The sequence below is a fragment of the Takifugu rubripes genome, chromosome 22, assembly GCF_901000725.2.
Source record: "Takifugu rubripes chromosome 22, fTakRub1.2, whole genome shotgun sequence".
Taxonomy (NCBI): Eukaryota; Metazoa; Chordata; class Actinopteri; order Tetraodontiformes; family Tetraodontidae; genus Takifugu; species Takifugu rubripes.
In genome coordinates, this window is record NC_042306.1 from 994783 (window position 1) to 1010705 (window position 15923).

At 48.7% G+C, this 15923-nt stretch overlaps 2 protein-coding genes across 4 annotated transcripts in view; both read left to right on the forward strand.

Annotated features, from left to right (window-relative positions):
- Window positions 1-9229, forward strand: part of LOC101071175 (laminin subunit alpha-3-like) — a 32114-nt gene extending 22885 nt beyond the window's left edge. For 2 of the 3 annotated variants that reach the window (XM_029830399.1, XM_029830400.1), the window contains 32 exons: window positions 21-172; window positions 361-471; window positions 554-665; window positions 756-914; window positions 989-1185; window positions 1267-1383; window positions 1564-1718; window positions 1797-1938; window positions 2016-2115; window positions 2188-2304; window positions 2385-2555; window positions 2641-2792; window positions 2877-3077; window positions 3176-3324; window positions 3422-3584; window positions 3662-3789; window positions 3902-4046; window positions 4124-4219; window positions 4297-4454; window positions 4529-4634; window positions 4711-4851; window positions 4942-5072; window positions 5149-5280; window positions 5364-5484; window positions 7132-7262; window positions 7355-7535; window positions 7618-7776; window positions 7849-8014; window positions 8318-8472; window positions 8579-8672; window positions 8755-8874; window positions 8965-9229. In XM_029830399.1, coding sequence (XP_029686259.1) covers window positions 21-172; window positions 361-471; window positions 554-665; window positions 756-914; window positions 989-1185; window positions 1267-1383; window positions 1564-1718; window positions 1797-1938; window positions 2016-2115; window positions 2188-2304; window positions 2385-2555; window positions 2641-2792; window positions 2877-3077; window positions 3176-3324; window positions 3422-3584; window positions 3662-3789; window positions 3902-4046; window positions 4124-4219; window positions 4297-4454; window positions 4529-4634; window positions 4711-4851; window positions 4942-5072; window positions 5149-5280; window positions 5364-5484; window positions 7132-7262; window positions 7355-7535; window positions 7618-7776; window positions 7849-8014; window positions 8318-8472; window positions 8579-8672; window positions 8755-8874; window positions 8965-9107 — 4505 coding nt within the window. In that variant the 3' untranslated portion in view covers window positions 9108-9229. Of the gene's footprint in view, window positions 1-20; window positions 173-360; window positions 472-553; window positions 666-755; window positions 915-988; window positions 1186-1266; window positions 1384-1563; window positions 1719-1796; window positions 1939-2015; window positions 2116-2187; window positions 2305-2384; window positions 2556-2640; window positions 2793-2876; window positions 3078-3175; window positions 3325-3421; window positions 3585-3661; window positions 3790-3901; window positions 4047-4123; window positions 4220-4296; window positions 4455-4528; window positions 4635-4710; window positions 4852-4941; window positions 5073-5148; window positions 5281-5363; window positions 5485-5831; window positions 6228-7131; window positions 7263-7354; window positions 7536-7617; window positions 7777-7848; window positions 8015-8317; window positions 8473-8578; window positions 8673-8754; window positions 8875-8964 lie in introns of those variants that run through there. The other variant, XM_011618783.2, reaches the window with a different exon arrangement.
- A 1566-nt stretch (window positions 9230-10795) lies between these two features.
- On the forward strand, window positions 10796-15899 carry LOC101070947 (tetratricopeptide repeat protein 39C-like). The gene is made up of 14 exons (XM_003977603.3): window positions 10796-11176; window positions 11941-11989; window positions 12828-12956; window positions 13038-13152; window positions 13226-13622; window positions 13789-13957; window positions 14034-14127; window positions 14206-14313; window positions 14382-14491; window positions 14564-14687; window positions 14766-14863; window positions 14941-15045; window positions 15131-15169; window positions 15406-15899. The coding sequence occupies exons 1-14, from the start codon at window positions 11031-11033 to the stop codon at window positions 15493-15495; spliced, it is 1773 nt and encodes a 590-aa protein (XP_003977652.1). The 5' UTR covers window positions 10796-11030; the 3' UTR covers window positions 15496-15899.
- Window positions 15900-15923: the final 24 nt, after the last annotated feature.

Sequence of the window (15923 nt, forward strand, 5' to 3'; positions counted from 1 at the left end):
CTTCTCTTGCCCTGTGCCAGAGTGTGACAATTGCGCCCAGACTTTACTCAACGATTTGGAGAAGCTGGACGATGAGCTGGAGAGGATCAAGGCCCAGCTGGGTAACAGCACTGCCAGCCGCTCCGCTCAGGACAGGCTGAAGAAGCTGGAGAAGAACGTGGCAGACACCAAGGTAACCTGAAAAGATCAAGATCACTCATTCAGGGCCCATGCTTCTGCACACAGCTGCAGAAGGTGTGTGGGTTCAAACGCTCAAGAATCCTGCTGATAAGCAATCACGGCGTAGTTTGTCCTATAGCACATGTGTGGACACGAGCTAGTGCCAGAGTTCACCACCTCGACTTGTTTCTGCCTCTTCAGAATCTGGTCAATAAGTTCTCCTCCATCATCAACAACCAAAAGCCCAGAATCGACCAGTTGGACAAGGACACGGGCGTTCTTTCAGATGACATCAAAGCTCTCAAACAAAAGGTATGGAGTGTTCCTAAAGAGTAGGTTCACATAAAAGAAAGCAGTCAGGTGTGTCACAGCAAGGTGCCGTGTGTGTGTTCAGGTGGAGAAGAGCGCTGCTGATGCTGACAGGGCGGTGACGAATGCTGAAAAGACCCACAAGAGGGCGGCAGATCTGGACTCGGAGGTGGAAAAGCTACGCAAGAAAATCCAAGGTGAGGGGAATCATCAGCATTTAGTTGTCTTTCAGTGTTTCGGGCGCTTTTTGATCACGACACTGAGAGCATTTGGTTGCGTTTTCATAGATTTGCTGCAAAAGCTGAAGGAGTCGGGCACCACGGTGCCCAGCAAAGACTCAGAGAAGCTGTTCAGGGATGCTGAGAGGATGGTGAAGGAGATGGAGAAGAGGAACTTCACCCCCCAGAAGACAGCTGCCCAGAAGGAAAACGATGAAGCAAAGAAATGTAAGTCTCCATCAGAATTCCGTCTTTGAAACAGTTGTTTTGCTTAAAGCAAACTGGCCTCCTCTGTTTTCTAGTGCTGGAGTACATCAAGGCTAATGTGAGCAGACAGTACGATGAGAACAACGAGACGGCAAACAAACTTCAGGACCTATTAAAGGGATATGAAGCCAAGCTGAAGGACCTGGACCAGGCCCTGAAGGACGCCAAGGATCTGGTGAAAAAAGCCAACACGCAGAACGGGTTGAACGGACAGGCGCTGGCAGATCTGCAGGTTTGAAGCCACAAAATCAGAATCAGACGCCTGCTGAAGCTGTGCGTGAGCAGCGGTGACGGGAGAGCTTGCTGTCTGCAGAGACGCGTCCAAGAGCTGAAGGAGGAGCGGGAGACGGTGGGGGGCCAGATGGACATGGCCAGAAATGAGCTGAAGAAGACGAAGGAATTACTGGACATGCTCGACGACAGCAAAACGGTACCGCCGTCCTTCACGTTGAACCGCTGCACGCCATCGCGCGTGTTGGCAGGTTACGCTGCTATGTTGTGATAAATGCCGTGTTTGTTCCTACACGAGCGAGCAGTCGGGCCTCAACCTGCCGCCCCCTCAGATAAGGATCCTCGATCTTTAGAATAGCGTTTCCTCTTCTCACGGCAGGAATACGAGCGCCTGGCGGCACAGCTGGACGGAGCCAAGACTGAAGTGACCAAGAAGGTGAATGAGATTTCCAAAGCTGCGGCCAAGGAAGATATAGTGGAGGCTGCCGAGGAACACGCCAGGAACCTCTCCAAGTTGGCCAAGGAGCTCGAGGAGTAGGGTTTTTGAGTAGAAGTAGTTCATCTTCCATTGTTCTGTTTTCTTAGCCGAGTGTTTTCTGGCCTATTTTTCAGCTCTGTGAGAAACGCAAGCGGTCGTCCCGAGGTCCGCAACGCCAGGGACGCCATCGACGCCTACAAGAACATAACGGACGCGATTAATGCTGCTGAAGCTGCAGCCAATGACGCCAAAACAGCAGCGGACAGAGCTCTGAATGTAAGTCAAAGGCGTGTTTTAGCGTATTTAAATGGCACTGGAGGCGATCGGGTCACAACAACCGTTTTCTCTCACAGAGCGTCAAAGACCAGAGGCTGACAGAAAGAGCAAAAGACCTGAAAGACAACAGTAACAACCTCCTCAACGAAGCAGAAAGAACTGAAAAAGACCTGAAAAGTAAAATCGGACTGTTGCTTCTAATGTAGCTGGAAAGCTAACTGTCACTAACTCCTTTTTGTTCTTCAATAGAAGCTGCAAGTGACATCAGAAATCTAAATAAGCGCCTGATCGATGCTGACAAGAAGAAGAAAGCCCTGCAGAAGAACCTGGAGGATGCTCAGAACCAGCTGAACAACATCAGGAGAGGTAATGGATTAGCTCCTCTTGCTAAATGTGCGTGGACATATTTTTAGCTCACGCTTCCTCTCGGTCGTTCTTCGATGAAGATGACATCAGAGATATGCTCGATGAAGCCAAGAGGAAGGCGGCTTCAGCCAACGGGACAGCCAGTGACACCATGGACAGACTCGACGCCATCAAAAAGGAACTGGACAAAATCAGTGTGGCTCCTGGTGACGGCAACCTCAACAACGCCCTGACTGATGTGGACCAGTCCAGTGAGATTTAGGAGTTCTTTCTAACACCCGTGTTACCTTATAAACCCTTTGATTCCATGCTTACTTCTGCCGCTCCTGTTTGCAGTCAAGGACCTGTTAAAAAGCATTCCCACTCTGAACGATAAGATCTCCGAGGTGGAGAACTTGACCTCACAGTTCTCCCAGATTAACAACATAACTGGAAACATCAAGAAGATAAAGGAGCTCATTGAACAAGCCCGAGATGCTGCTAACAGGGTGAGGTCCCGCTCTCAGGGGCACCTGTCCGGCTGCCTGGCAACCCTCTCGTCCTCATCCTTCTCTGATTTCTCCACTTGCCAGATTTCCATCCCGATGAAGTTCAGCGGCGCGGGTCACGTGGAGCTGCATCCGCCCAAAAATCTGGAGGACCTGAAGGCATACACGTCCATGTCGCTGTCGCTGCAGAGGCCCGAAGGCAGGGGGGACGGGAGCCGCCGCCGCCGCCGCAGGCAGAACCAGGGCAGTGCCAACATGTTTGTCTTGTACCTCGGCAGCAGAGACGTAAGACACACACACACACACACACACACACACACACACACACACACTTCCAGATCAAGTGCACTGGTTCGAACGTTTTAATCAACGGTGTCTCACAGTCCTCTAAGAACTACCTCGGCATGATGGTGAGGAATAATGTGCTGTACGGCGTGTACAAGCTGGATGGACAGGAGTATGAGATGGAGACGGGTCCCATCATCTCGTCTCCATCCGAGCCCGCCAGGTTCGACAGGGTGGACCTGAACAGGTGAGCTCAAACCTGCAGCATCTTTTTATTGTTCTCTTATTATTCATGTGCTCAGGTAGATCGATCTAACTTTTTTTTCCCCCTCATACAAATATAGAATCTATCAGGATGCCCAGATGACCCTCACCAAAGACATCACCTCTGGCAAGTCCATCCCACCCATCGAGGGCCGCAAGCAAGGCGAGGGGAGCAAGAACCTCCTGGATCTCAGTCCTAGTGACGTTGTCTTCTACGTGGGAGGCTACCCTGCCAACTTCACTGTAAGCAGGTCCTAATGCAGAAAGGGACCCCGCTGAGCTGGCTGCAGAGTTAATGCCCTTCTCTTCCTCCTCCTCAGCCTCCAGCTTCTCTCAATTACCCCATGTACGAGGGCTGCATCGAGTTCTTCTCCATTAACGACAAAGCCGTCAGTCTGTACAACTTCCGAGCCAAGGACAAGATCAACTTGCAGACTCCTTGCAAAAGGTGGCTGGACGATACCAGCAGAGTTCCTACGCCAGCTGCTGGATCGGGCCGTGATGAGGTCGTCTAAATGGGAACAGAAACAGGTCTCACATGTTTTCTCCCTCATCTCCAGATATGTGGCTCCAGTGACGTCCAACTACTACGAGGGAACCGGATACAGCAAAGTGCTTCTTAAAAAAAGGAATCCGGCCCTGGTCATCAGCATGGCGCTCCGGTTTCGTTCAGAAAACGGCCTGATCCTGTACCTCGGCAGTGAGGTGAACCACCTGCCACTCTCCGAATCCCTTTTGTGCATTTGCCAGAGTTTGAAGGCTTTTCTTCCGTCTCACCGTAGGACTATTACTTCACCGTGAGTGTGGAGAAGGGCATCGTGTTCATCCGCAGTAATCTGCTGGACAAACCAGCCACCAGTGACCAGAAGATCTTCCCAGTAAGAGTCTGTGTTTTTGCTCAGTTTCCCTCGTTCCATTTTTAAATGAAGGTCACCTTTTCTTATCTTTCCCTCAGAAGGAAGACTGGGTGGAGGTCCGGATCATCAGTGCATTCCCGGGAAAAATGATTGTCCAGTTAGCCAGTAAAGAAGTCGTCTCAGCCCAAGCGGCGTACAAGAACGATGACTTTAAGGAATCCTATATTGGCGGTATCCCAGAAGACCTGAGGACGAGGTAGCCCTTCATTTTCCTCGGCTTCTATGTAGTTTGAGTCCCATTTGCTGACGCAGTCTGGCTGCCTCCTGCAGAGACAACATTACCATGCGGCCATTCAAAGGATGCTTGACTAATCTAAAGAACGTTGATGTCACTGAGCAAGTGGGCGTCAGTAAAGGCTGTCCCGAACAGTCCCTGGTATGGTACTTTCCTGATATTCACATCGTAGCTGGACCACATCAGGTGCTGACAGAGGAATGTTTCTGCCGCTCAGGTGGTCCGGAAAGCAGAGTTCAACCTGCAGAGCTCCCTGTCGGCCGACCTCAAAGGCCTCGGCCTGGACAAAGATGTCACCGTATCCCTGGGATTCAAGAGCACGCAGAGCCGGGGTCTGCTCCTGCAGGACAAGCAGCCGGTGGGCACTCATGTTTGCTTTGGAAGGTGGTGCCACGTGACAGACATCGGCACTGGGGTTTGAAATGTGTTTGGCTCTTCTCTGCGTCAGGCTAACGGGATGAATCTACGATTGGAAAATGGCCACGTGGTTCTCCACTTCAATGACAAAATGTGGAAATCAAACAAGCAGTACAATGACGGCCAGTGGCATTACCTGACTGTGACTAGGAGGGCTGGAAGGTATGTTTAAAAAGAACACATTACAAACATCTAGCAGAGCCGACGAGGCTAACGCCGTGAGGAATCTTCCAAACAGGATTGAGCTGCTCGTCGATGACGAAGATAAAGGTCAGGAGGAGAGCGGAACGTCCGTCCCTGACACCGGTGGCCTCCTGTTTCTGGGAAGGAACCAGTTCCAGGGCTGCATGTCCAACCTCTACACGAGGCGGTAAGTGCTTCCCGCCCTGTCGGCTGGGGATCGTCTGGAAAATGCTGCAACCACGGCGTCTTCATCCTCCTCCTGTCTGACAGGCCTGACAACCTGTACAAGGCTGAGGACTTCAGCACCTTCGTGTCCTCTGGAGACGTGCTGCTGGACGTGTGTGCTGCAGACAGCCCGGCTCAGCTCATGAGGGACCGCGGCGCTAAAAAGGTTTGTTGAACGTGTCTGCGCTCGCGTCACCGGTGCCAGGTCATTTTGGTCGTTTCCCACATAATTGAACCCCAACAGGCTGAGCTACCAGCGCCGCATCATTCAACATCCTCTGATTAAATTACAGGTCGCATTTAATACACGGACACGTTAGCTTCCAAACAGGCCGTCCATGACGAGAAGATGAGAATAAAAACCAGACTTTACTCGAGTTCAACCAGTTGTAGCCTGTTTTCTGGGCCGAGTCGATGACTTATTGCTCCCAGGAAGTTGTGTTTCTAACCTGTTTGATTAACAGTGTGTCCTTGTTCACATACGTACGTTATATTTTGCTGCCTTATTTCCAGAGATGAAGAAGAAGGAGGACAAAGACCTGCCGATGCTGACAAGAATTTAATATTGACGTGAAAATCCGGCAGCTTGCACCTCAATGCTCTGTAGCTCGAAAGCACGTGCACATTCATCTGCACTGTACCTTAATAAAAACAAGTTGCATGAACATTTACCACTAGTCCAGACATTTAAAGGTTAAATGTATCTGTCTGTGTATTTAAACAGTCACTGAAATTGTGAATAATCCTCATTGTCTCTTCTTTCATGTAACCCAGTAATCAATCACTTACTAACGGTCGTTCACAAGCACGCCCTCTAACTCACTGTCATCCCACCTGAACGCTCATGATTTCACACAAAAAGCCTTGAAATCCAGGTAAAATCATGACAATAAACTCAGTAAACATCAAGGTCTGCATCTGGATTTTTTATTTTTTTTGGGTTTTAATAACGCAGCAAAAGGTGTTTTTTAATCTTTAAATAGCAAAGTAAAGAATTTAGGGAGTGTCAATGGAAGCTGGGGCTGCAGAGAGATGGTGGAGGCAGAAGCTGACACAACTTTCATCAGGCTTTTGCCTTCTAAGAATAGATTGTGCCTAATTTGCTGTGATCATGTGACTCCACAGCCACCGTCAGCTGTGTCCTCTCAAAAGCGTGACTGTTAAATCCCTCCAGACTCTGCATGCCCTCCATTATTCATCTAACTTCAGGCCTCTGACTGGAGGAGGCCTCATCACGCCTGGCGGACACGTCACATTACCTGAATGATGAATTCTGTCTGCGTCACAAGTTCAAACAAGTCCAGGAATCGGTTGAAACACCTGCAGGTCCTCTGAGAATCGGTGCCGTGGCGCCAGTGTGTGCTGAACACGTGAACCATGTCTGTGCCTTCATGATTAATCATCTTCTGTCACAAGTTCACCTCTGAAATCTGCACATGTGTGACTAACGACAATAACCCAGGTCACATGAGCAACCTGCATGTGTGAGCGGAGCTCATCAATAAACTCTGTGTCTGCTGGGATGTTATCTAACAGTCTGGCTGCATGACCGAAGAGCTTTGCTGCTTTTCTCTGATGGCAAAAATGGATCCATGGATCAGATGATGGGGGGGGGGAAACATCAGTGATGGCAATTTGTAAAAAAATAAAATAAAAGACATGTAATCAGACACATGTTGTACTATTTTAAAATAATTTTATGAATAAAACACATTTTAGATGTTTTCTCAATGGAATTCTAAAAACAAGAGTGTTGATGGTTCAGATAATCCATATTTGGTGATGGCGTGTGTCCATTTCTGTGTTGTTTCAGGATGTCTTGATGCAGGGGATGGATGAAATGTCCCCCTGTGTGTCCCCAGCCATGGCTGAACATGCTTATCGCACGTATGGGTCTGTCAGCAGCCTGAGCTTCAGTCTTCCTCTGCAGGTTCTGCAGCCCAGGTGAGCTGCCCTCTGCACCCTTCCTGGGTCACTTACTCTGTTACGTCAGACTCTAAATGATATGATTTAATCATCATCATTATTTATTCCAGGCCACAAATTTCTCTGGATGTCAGGACTCGAGCTGCTGAGGGCCTGCTCTTCTTCGCTACTACCAGAGGGGGGCGCGCTCACCTCGCTTTATACATGTCCAAAGGCAGGATCAGGCTGTCTGTAGGCAAAGAGAAAGAGATCTTCAACAGGGAGAAGTACAACGATGGAAAATGGCACACGGTCAGTGGAAACTTAATCTGCTCTCCTTGAATTTACTTTAAAACACTGTTGCTTTTTTGTGTCTATTGTGGCTGACCTGTAGGTCATGTTCAGTTTGGAGAGGAAGAAGTTTCGACTGGTTGTGGATGGAATCAGAGCTCAGGATGGTCAGCTGACAAACGCTGAGCTGGCATCCATGCAGCACTTTGTCTCACCTGTGTACCTGGGGAGCGCACCTGAGGCTTTCCACAAGGAGCTGAAGGTCATTTACACACAAAGCTGTCACACCTAGAAAATGACGAACAACCTGAAAATGTTCGGCTCTCATTTTCAGTCAAAGGCCCTTCCAAAGCAAAGCGTGCCCGGCTGCATTCGGAACTTCAAAATGAACGGTGCGGCGATGACCAATCCCACCACCAACCGGGGAGCCGGCCCGTGCTGGGAGGGGCAGACACTGAAGGGGGCTTATTTTGCTGGGAGCAGAGCGCACGTTGTCATCAGTGAGTACGGAATGATCACGCACATCTTAAAGGCCGGAATGATCACCTGAATCCAGGCTCCTGAAATGTCTCTTTATAATAGCAGATTATTAAATCATGCGACTAAAGCCACCAAGTAATTAATGAAAGATGCCCCTTTAACCAGTAATTAGTTACTACTACAAGGACACCAGAATGGAGGGTTTTCTTTGCCTAAAACCCCCTGAAGCCTCCTTGGCATGTTGTTATTGTTGTGTGCTCATTAGTTGAGAGTCAGACACTTACAAGCTGCCAACGCCCACGCCGCCTCTGGTTCTGTTTCAGATGGCTCCTTTGTTCTGGGCTCCACGTTTGAGTTGCTCTTCAGCATTCGCCCTCGGAGTCCAACTGGTCTCCTCCTACATGTGGGTGACTCCAGCAGGAGCCCGTCCGGAGGTGGGACGGGCCATTATCTCAGCGTTTACATGCTGAGAGGAGAGGTGAGACTTCAGCTTTTAACAAAAACAGCTGCTCCCACGCTGGTCGGTGGCATAATCTGACGTCCTTAAAAGCTGAGAATCCCTGAAAACATGGTTGGACTTTCAGGTCGTGGCTCTGGTGAACAACGGCAAAGGAGAGTTTATGGTTACGGTGAAACCAAAAGCTTCTTTATGCGATGGAACGTTTCACAAAATATCAGGTAAGTTTCAGGTGATGTTCCGGGACCGCCGTCGTTCAGAAACGGCCGCAAATATAATAATTTCTGCGCTGCTTTTGAACAGTAATCAAGAGGAAGAATGTTGTCCAGCTCCACGTGGATACAGTAGACAATTACAAGATCGGCCCACCATCGTCGGCCCCAGCTTTGACCAAAAGCTCCCTGTATGTGGGTGGCATTCCTGGTGAGGAGAACCAGTTCACCCAAAATGCTCATATAAAGAATAGAACTGCTAAAAGTCACCACATGTGCTGACAAATGTGTCTGTGTGCAGAGATGCTGGGCCGACAGACGCCGCCTGTCACAGCTTCCTTCGTTGGCTGCATCCAGGACATGAGCGTCAACGGTGAGCCCGTCTCGTTCGAGAGGCCGCCGGCCGTCTTCGGTCCGGTCAACCTCAAAGAGTGTCCAGGCTGAGCCGGGCCAGCAGCAAACAAGCTTCGGGACCACCAACGACCACGTGCAATCTGTTCCTGGAGACGCAGGGCGTGTAAGGATGTATATATCATGGGGTGTGTGAGTGTGACTGTGTGTGTGTGTGTGTGTGTGGGGGGGGGGGGGGGTAGATGTAAATATGGGCAGCATCTTCTAGGTTGATGCAATTTCTTCTTCAGTTATACATTTCTGTATTTATTTTGTAATAAATTCATTTTGAAGGTTTGCATTAAAAAGTGAATAAGCCAACTAGATTCCTACTACCTGAGGGAGAGGTGTGTGTGTGTGTGCGTGTGTGTGTGTGTGTGTGTGTGTGTGTGTGTGTGTTCATATTTCTAACTGCTACTGAACGTGTTTGTGACTGATCGTGGCTGCACCGTGAGCAGCCTGGCACTTTAAAAATATAGTTGCCTTCTGTTTTGGTGCTTTAATGGAATCAACCATTTTTGATTTTTCTATTTGCTTTATTTCTTTATTCCTGTTGTATTTTTTCTTTATTTCTTGCTGGAATCAGATGTTTCTAGGACACTTATTAAACCCTGTAAAACCACACGGTTCAGTTCAGAATCCACTTGCCAGCATCTAAATATAGATTTTAGCCGACAAACACATCTGGGCCTAATTGCTGGTTTTCATGGTTTATTTCCTTTTTCTCATCTATTGAATATTTGATGAGATGTTTTCAGATTTATTGTTGTTGGGGGCAGTTCATTAGAACAGAGAGGTTATTGCATTTAAGGTGAGAAAACAAAGCTCTCATCTTGAATCAGTCATGTTTGGGACCATTTTGTCCACATTATTGTTAATTTTGAACATTTATGTGTATGAAACTCACTGCCAGTGTTTACTTTTGTGTGCATATGGATGAACAAAGATGCATGACGACTGGAGCTGCATTCCTGCGATCAGCTGTTATTTTATAATCTCTTTGGCTGTTTCTTCATGAACTCTTGCAGCATCAGTGCCATATTAAGTTCTGTCATCAGTGGTAACTCAGTTTTTTATAAATATAAAGTATAAATCAAGATGCGCATTTTGATGTGTGTGGCGCTGTTGAATTTGTTGATTTATAATCAGCAAAACCAAATGTACATCCTTTGTAAAATACAAGAACTGTAATAAGCAATCTTTTTGAACATATAATTTCTAGTACTTTATTTGTTAGAATGTTTAAAAACGTTTTCTGCTTAATTAAAAATAATTTTATGGACCTGACCTTCACTTGCACTACAATTAACTATTTCTATCCTTAAATATAAAAAAATATTTCCCTAATTTGGCACAGAAATCGGTTTATGTGGTGAAAATATCTCGAAGTTGTGTGCTGAGATGGAGAGAAATAGTTTAAATTATAAAGGAAAAGCTTCTTTTAAGACATCTTTTAATGCAGGCGCCCTTCCGCACAATAACCACGCCCACTTTGGTGTTGCCTTCACGATCTATGTGAAGATAGGAGATTACACCAACCTGTCCCGCGGAAACGCCTTCCCGTCTTAAACCTTATCGCATGTACTAACACCTAGAATTATACCAGTGAACTCCCTTAGAATACTATTTTCAGTACCTTCCACATATTAGAAACAGTGTTTTTACCGAGATGTTTACAACATAAAGAAGGAGAGATGAAAATTCCGATGCCTCGAAGTGCTCCGCGTTTCCGGTGTGTGTCCAGTCAGTCGCAGGAACATAAACACCGGCGGGCGGGCGGCAGCACACGGAGCAGCGGCCGAACCCGAGCAGGGAGCGTTCATTAGCAGGCTGACAGAATGTGGTGAACATGGCCGCGTTTGCTGCACAAAACTGCGTCACAGGCCGCGACGCTTGTGCATTTGAGTAAAGTAGCTTCACGCTCTGCACGCCCCCCACCCCCCGCCCCCCCCCTCGCCTGCGGTGTAGGGTGTCTCAATGGCGGCCCCAGCCGACACTGCGCCGGGGAGCCAGGAGGAGGCAAAGACGGAGCCCATCAACGACGCAGAGTTGGCCCTTGAAGGGATCAATATGCTTCTCAACAATGGATTCAGGGAGAGCGACGAGCTGTTCCGGACATACAGGTACGTTTATTCAGACTTGGCATTCAATTCTCCATGTTGACATCCATAAAATGCATATATTCTTTATTATACATTTTGGTAAGCGTAACGGCTACAACTGTCAACCAGCGCATGTCCAATAATGGAGCCCCCCCCCTCCAACATGTGCAAAGAATCCCCACACCACCAACATCCGTCCGCGCTGCAGAACCATATGATCGAGTCACAAGCCGGGTGGAACTTGGTAGAATGCCCCCAGCATGTAGGCGCTCACCTCAGAACATGTCGGGTAAGCCTGGCCGAAAGGCTGAGAAATGTGACTCTTCCCGTCGCCCTGCTTCTGGAGCCGGTTTGGGTCCATTCCGTTCCAACACAAACACGCTGACGGGCTGCACCTGTTCTGGATCTGATCAGAGAACAGGACTCCATCATCCATTCTGATCCTTGTGTTGAAATGCCCACTGGCTCCATCATTAATGGTGATTAATGCGCTCCAGGAGGAGTTTGAAGCCCAACATCACATCACAGAAGGGAGAGCATATGTGTCCTGACCCCTGCTGACAGCTTAAATGTCAATTCACCACTAATTGCAGTGGAAGCAAAAGGAAAAAAGTGGTTTGATGATGTTTGGATGGGTTAACCTCAGCCCTCATTTTGCATTAATGCCTTTGCCATGAATGGCTTCAGTGTTCCGTGCACCAACAGGTCTGGGGCATTTTTCTCTTCCTGATTTGCTTGTTTGTCTGATTCGGCCCTTGCTGACGCGCCGCTGTGCTCTCTTTCAGGAACCACAGCCCTCTGATGAGTTTCGGGGCCAGTTTTGTCAGTTTTCTGGTGAGTCTGGGAGGAAAAACTGGAGTTCCGGTCGGATTTCTGTCTTATGTGTTTGTTGTTGCAGATGGAAGTCTTGCTAGCTAGCTTACCGAGCAGCTCTAAACAAGGACAGTAACAGGAAGTAGGTTGAGGAAGTTGTTTGTCTCCTCTTGGGTGACGCGTGGTGCCTCCTTCTGAGGTCATCTAGGGAGGTGTTGTAATTCAGCTTTAATAACCCTTTTTATTCGCCGCTCTTCCATTAAATGTGAGCTCTTGCTTGATCGGGGGGAAATAATCCAATAAATCAGATTCAGCGATAAACAAATCCGCCCTTCCTCCGTCACATTAAAGGTGTTTCTACTTGGATAAAGAGCTGAATGTGATTTGTGAAAGCGCTGCTCAGATGCTAACGGCCTCGGTGCTGCAGTTTAACGAGTTGATCTTTATATTGAGCCGGACGAAGGAACGATTCAAAAGCCGTTTCGGAGATCTAATTTCATCTTTCCCATCTGTGTTGATGTCAGATTTATTTGATTTGTTTTGTGTTTAATTCCTTCCTAACGATGCATTCCTCATTTGAGACATTAATGTTAATGCAAACAACATTTCGTTCTCTGTATCTATTACTAATACCAATAATCATAATAATACCAAAAGGAAACTATATATAAAATAGAATATAAGTCAGAACTGTCATATTTTGAATGTAAAGGGAATGGAGCAACATGCTGGCGCCCGGGGGGGCAGGGTCAATATTTACATAGAGATGAATTCAAAGTTACATTTTCCAGATGTCTGAAACCCATTTAGACTTCATCAGTCTTTGTGTACCTGAGAGTTTTGTTTCTTTCCTTTGCAGAACGCCATGATGACGTTCGAGGAGGAGAAGATGCAGATGGCCTCCGAGGACCTCAAAGCCACGGAGAAACTGTGCGAGGCTGAAAACGCCGGCGTGTTGAAAACACTAAAGAACAAGATCAAGAGGAGTGTGAGTCATTTACACGCATGCGGGAGGATTCAACATGCTGTCAGGTTGTCACATTAGCCTGCGTGTTGTTCCGGCGGTCAGGGGGACGCGCACAGGTCGGGGGCGGCGGCGCTGGACCGGCTGCAGCGGCAGATCATCATTGCAGACTGTCAGGTTTACCTGGCGGTGTTGTCTTTCATCAAACAGGAGCTGTCATGTAAGAAACTGCCGCCGCTCTGTTGTCGCGTGGCGCCGAAGGACGCGTCCCAATGACCTCTCCTCCCTCGCAGCTTACATCAAAGGAGGCTGGACCCTCCGCAAAGCCTGGAAGATGTACAACAAGTGTTACAGCGACATCACACACCTCCAGGAGGGCAGCAGGATAAGGGCGCCCGGGCAGCCGTCTCCGTCCCGGTCCGCGTCCTTCGACCGGTCCCGGCAGAGCCGCTCCCCGTCGCCCGGGGGGAGCCCATCCCAGAAAGCGGACCCGGTCAGCCCAGAGGCCCTGGATCGGCTGAAAGGTTCGGTCAGCTTCGGGTACGGCCTCTTCCACCTCTGCATCTCCATGGTCCCGCCGCACCTGCTGAAGATCGTCAACCTGCTGGGCTTCCCTGGCGATCGCCTTCAGGGCCTGTCGGCGCTCACGTACGCCAGTGAAAGTAAGGACATGAAGGCTCCCTTAGCTACGTGAGTATGGGAGTGAGTACGTGCATCTGTTTTCTGGCTAAAACATCATCTAATCTGTTATAACGATACGGGGTCCCGGTGGGGAATAGTCTCCAGTTACCTTTTCTAGTCAATGAACGTGGTCAACTTGCTGTTTTAGCCACATGGCCTGCTGCTCTCTCCACAGACTCGCCCTCTTGTGGTACCACACGGTAGTGCAGCCGTTCTTTGCTCTGGATGGCACTGACACTCGGGGGGGTCTGGAGGAGGCCAAGTCCATTCTTCAAAAAAGAGAGGCCGTTTATCCAAACTCCTCCCTCTTTATGTTCTTTAAAGGCAGAGTTCAACGCCTTGAGGTGAATATGTCCCGACATCAGCCTGGTTTTTGTGTTTGTGTGGACTCGTCCTGGAATCAGCCCTGTGTCTCCACAGTGTCAGATCAGTAGTGCCTTGACCTCCTTCCATGATGCCTTGAATCTGGCCTCTGACCAGCGGGAGATCCAACACGTGTGTTTGTATGAAATAGGTAAGGTCCCCCCCGCCCCCCAACATTTTGGAGTGGGCAGAGCTCCGGATGAGTGTCTGATGTTGCTTCCTGTTGCAGGCTGGTGCAGCATGATCGAGCTGGACTACAGAGGAGCCTTCAGAGCTTTTGAGAGACTCAGGAGGGAGTCCCGCTGGTCCCAGTGTTACTACGCCTATTTAACTGGAGGTGGCCAGAGACCCGTGTTTATGTTCATGTTCCTTATGAGCTGATAATCAGTAGGATGTGTTGTGCAGTGTGTCAGGGGGCCACAGGTGACCTGCAGGGCGCCGTGTCTGTCTTCAAGGACGTTCTCCGACTCTTCAAACGCAGAACCAACCAGATCGAGCTGTTCTCCATGAAGAGGGTGAGTGTGTTTCTGGGCAGCTTTGCTTGTTGGTGTGAGAGGAAACTCACGCACGGGTGCACGTCTGGCCAGGCCGAGAAGCTGAGGAGCAGCAGCCTGACCCAAGACCTGTGCGTCCTGTCGGTGATCGAGATCCTGTACCTGTGGAAGGCTCTGGCCAACTGCTCCGCCGAGACGCTGCAGACCATGACGCGAGGCAACTCTGCCGCCGGCACATTCGCCCGTTTGTGGTTTTTGGGTCGTGAACTGTGATTTTGTGTTTGTGCGTTTGCAGCCCTGCAGGGGGTGGAAGATGCTTCCTGTGCTGGGCTGAAGTACCTCCTCCTCGGTGCCATCAACAAATGTCTTCATAATGTCAAAGACGCCGTTCAGGTAGGTACGAGGCCCAAAGAGGGGAAAACCCAACTCTGACATTTGGAACTGATTTAGTTCCCTTTAAAATTCCGCAGTATTTTCAACTGGCTGCCAGCGATGAGGTGGGCCGTCTGAGCAACTCCTACGTGCAGCCGTACTCCTGCTATGAGCTGGGCTGTGTGTTGGTCAGCAACCCAGAGGCAAGTTTGGCTTTTGAGTGTTGCCTGTTGTGTTAGCCCCCAGGTTAAGATGTCACATGACCTGAATGTTCTTCCTCCATTTCAGTCTGTAGGAAAGGGCAAAACGCTGATGATCCAGGCCAAGGTAGGCCCTCATTTACAAGCCTAGATGTTCTCTGCCTGCTCAGGGTTCCACCTTTAAAGTCAGTCAGGTTTCATTAGCTGGCAGAGGTAAAGGTGTATCACCTGAGCGTGGAGCTGTGAGGCTGACGGTGCAGCTAGCTGAAGCTAGCCGATGTTAGCTGATCAGGCAGCATTGATCCGCCTGCTATTAAACCACTATTAAAGCCCATCTCTGTCATTTGTAACTGGATCATGCAGGAGGACTACGCTGGCTACGACTTTGAGAACAGGCTCCACGTGCGCATCCACTCAGCTCTGGCCTCCATTAAGGCCGGAGCTCAGCCCTGATTTTACCTGGGAAAACACCTCCGAGGCAGCGACGCCATCCCGACGGATTTTCCTCCTCGTCGTACATAACGTCGTTTTTAACGTGTATAATGCAAATGTTTTATGGGGAGAAGTTACGTTAAGGTTACAGGGATGTTTACATCAGGATTTAGGCTTCTACTGTTGTATACGTCAGTGTTTGGAGGTCCTGGCGTTCTTTGTTTCTTTAGATGAGTCGAGATTTACTTTGGGAAACGTTTCACAAATCAACTGGAAAATGACCAACAGACATTTTTACATCTCCACGTTATCGACTTTAACAATTATCTTTACTATTCTCAAGATACAAAACAGTTTTGCTCTGGCTGTAAAATGGGTTTATTTATATTTGTTTGAGATAATAAATTAAATATTGAGCAAAGCAAGTGTGAGAATGTGAGCTTGATTAA

Bases quoted from the DNA above. Each gene is read 5' to 3' on its own strand.
- LOC101070947 (XM_003977603.3), top strand. From the start codon at position 11,031: ATGGCGGCCCCAGCCGACACTGCGCCGGGGAGCCAGGAGGAGGCAAAG. The intron at 14,314-14,381 runs GTGGCCAGAGAC...TGTGTTGTGCAG, and splicing joins CTACGCCTATTTAACTGGAG to TGTGTCAGGGGGCCACAGGT. The intron at 15,046-15,130 runs GCAAGTTTGGCT...CCTCCATTTCAG, and splicing joins TGTTGGTCAGCAACCCAGAG to TCTGTAGGAAAGGGCAAAAC.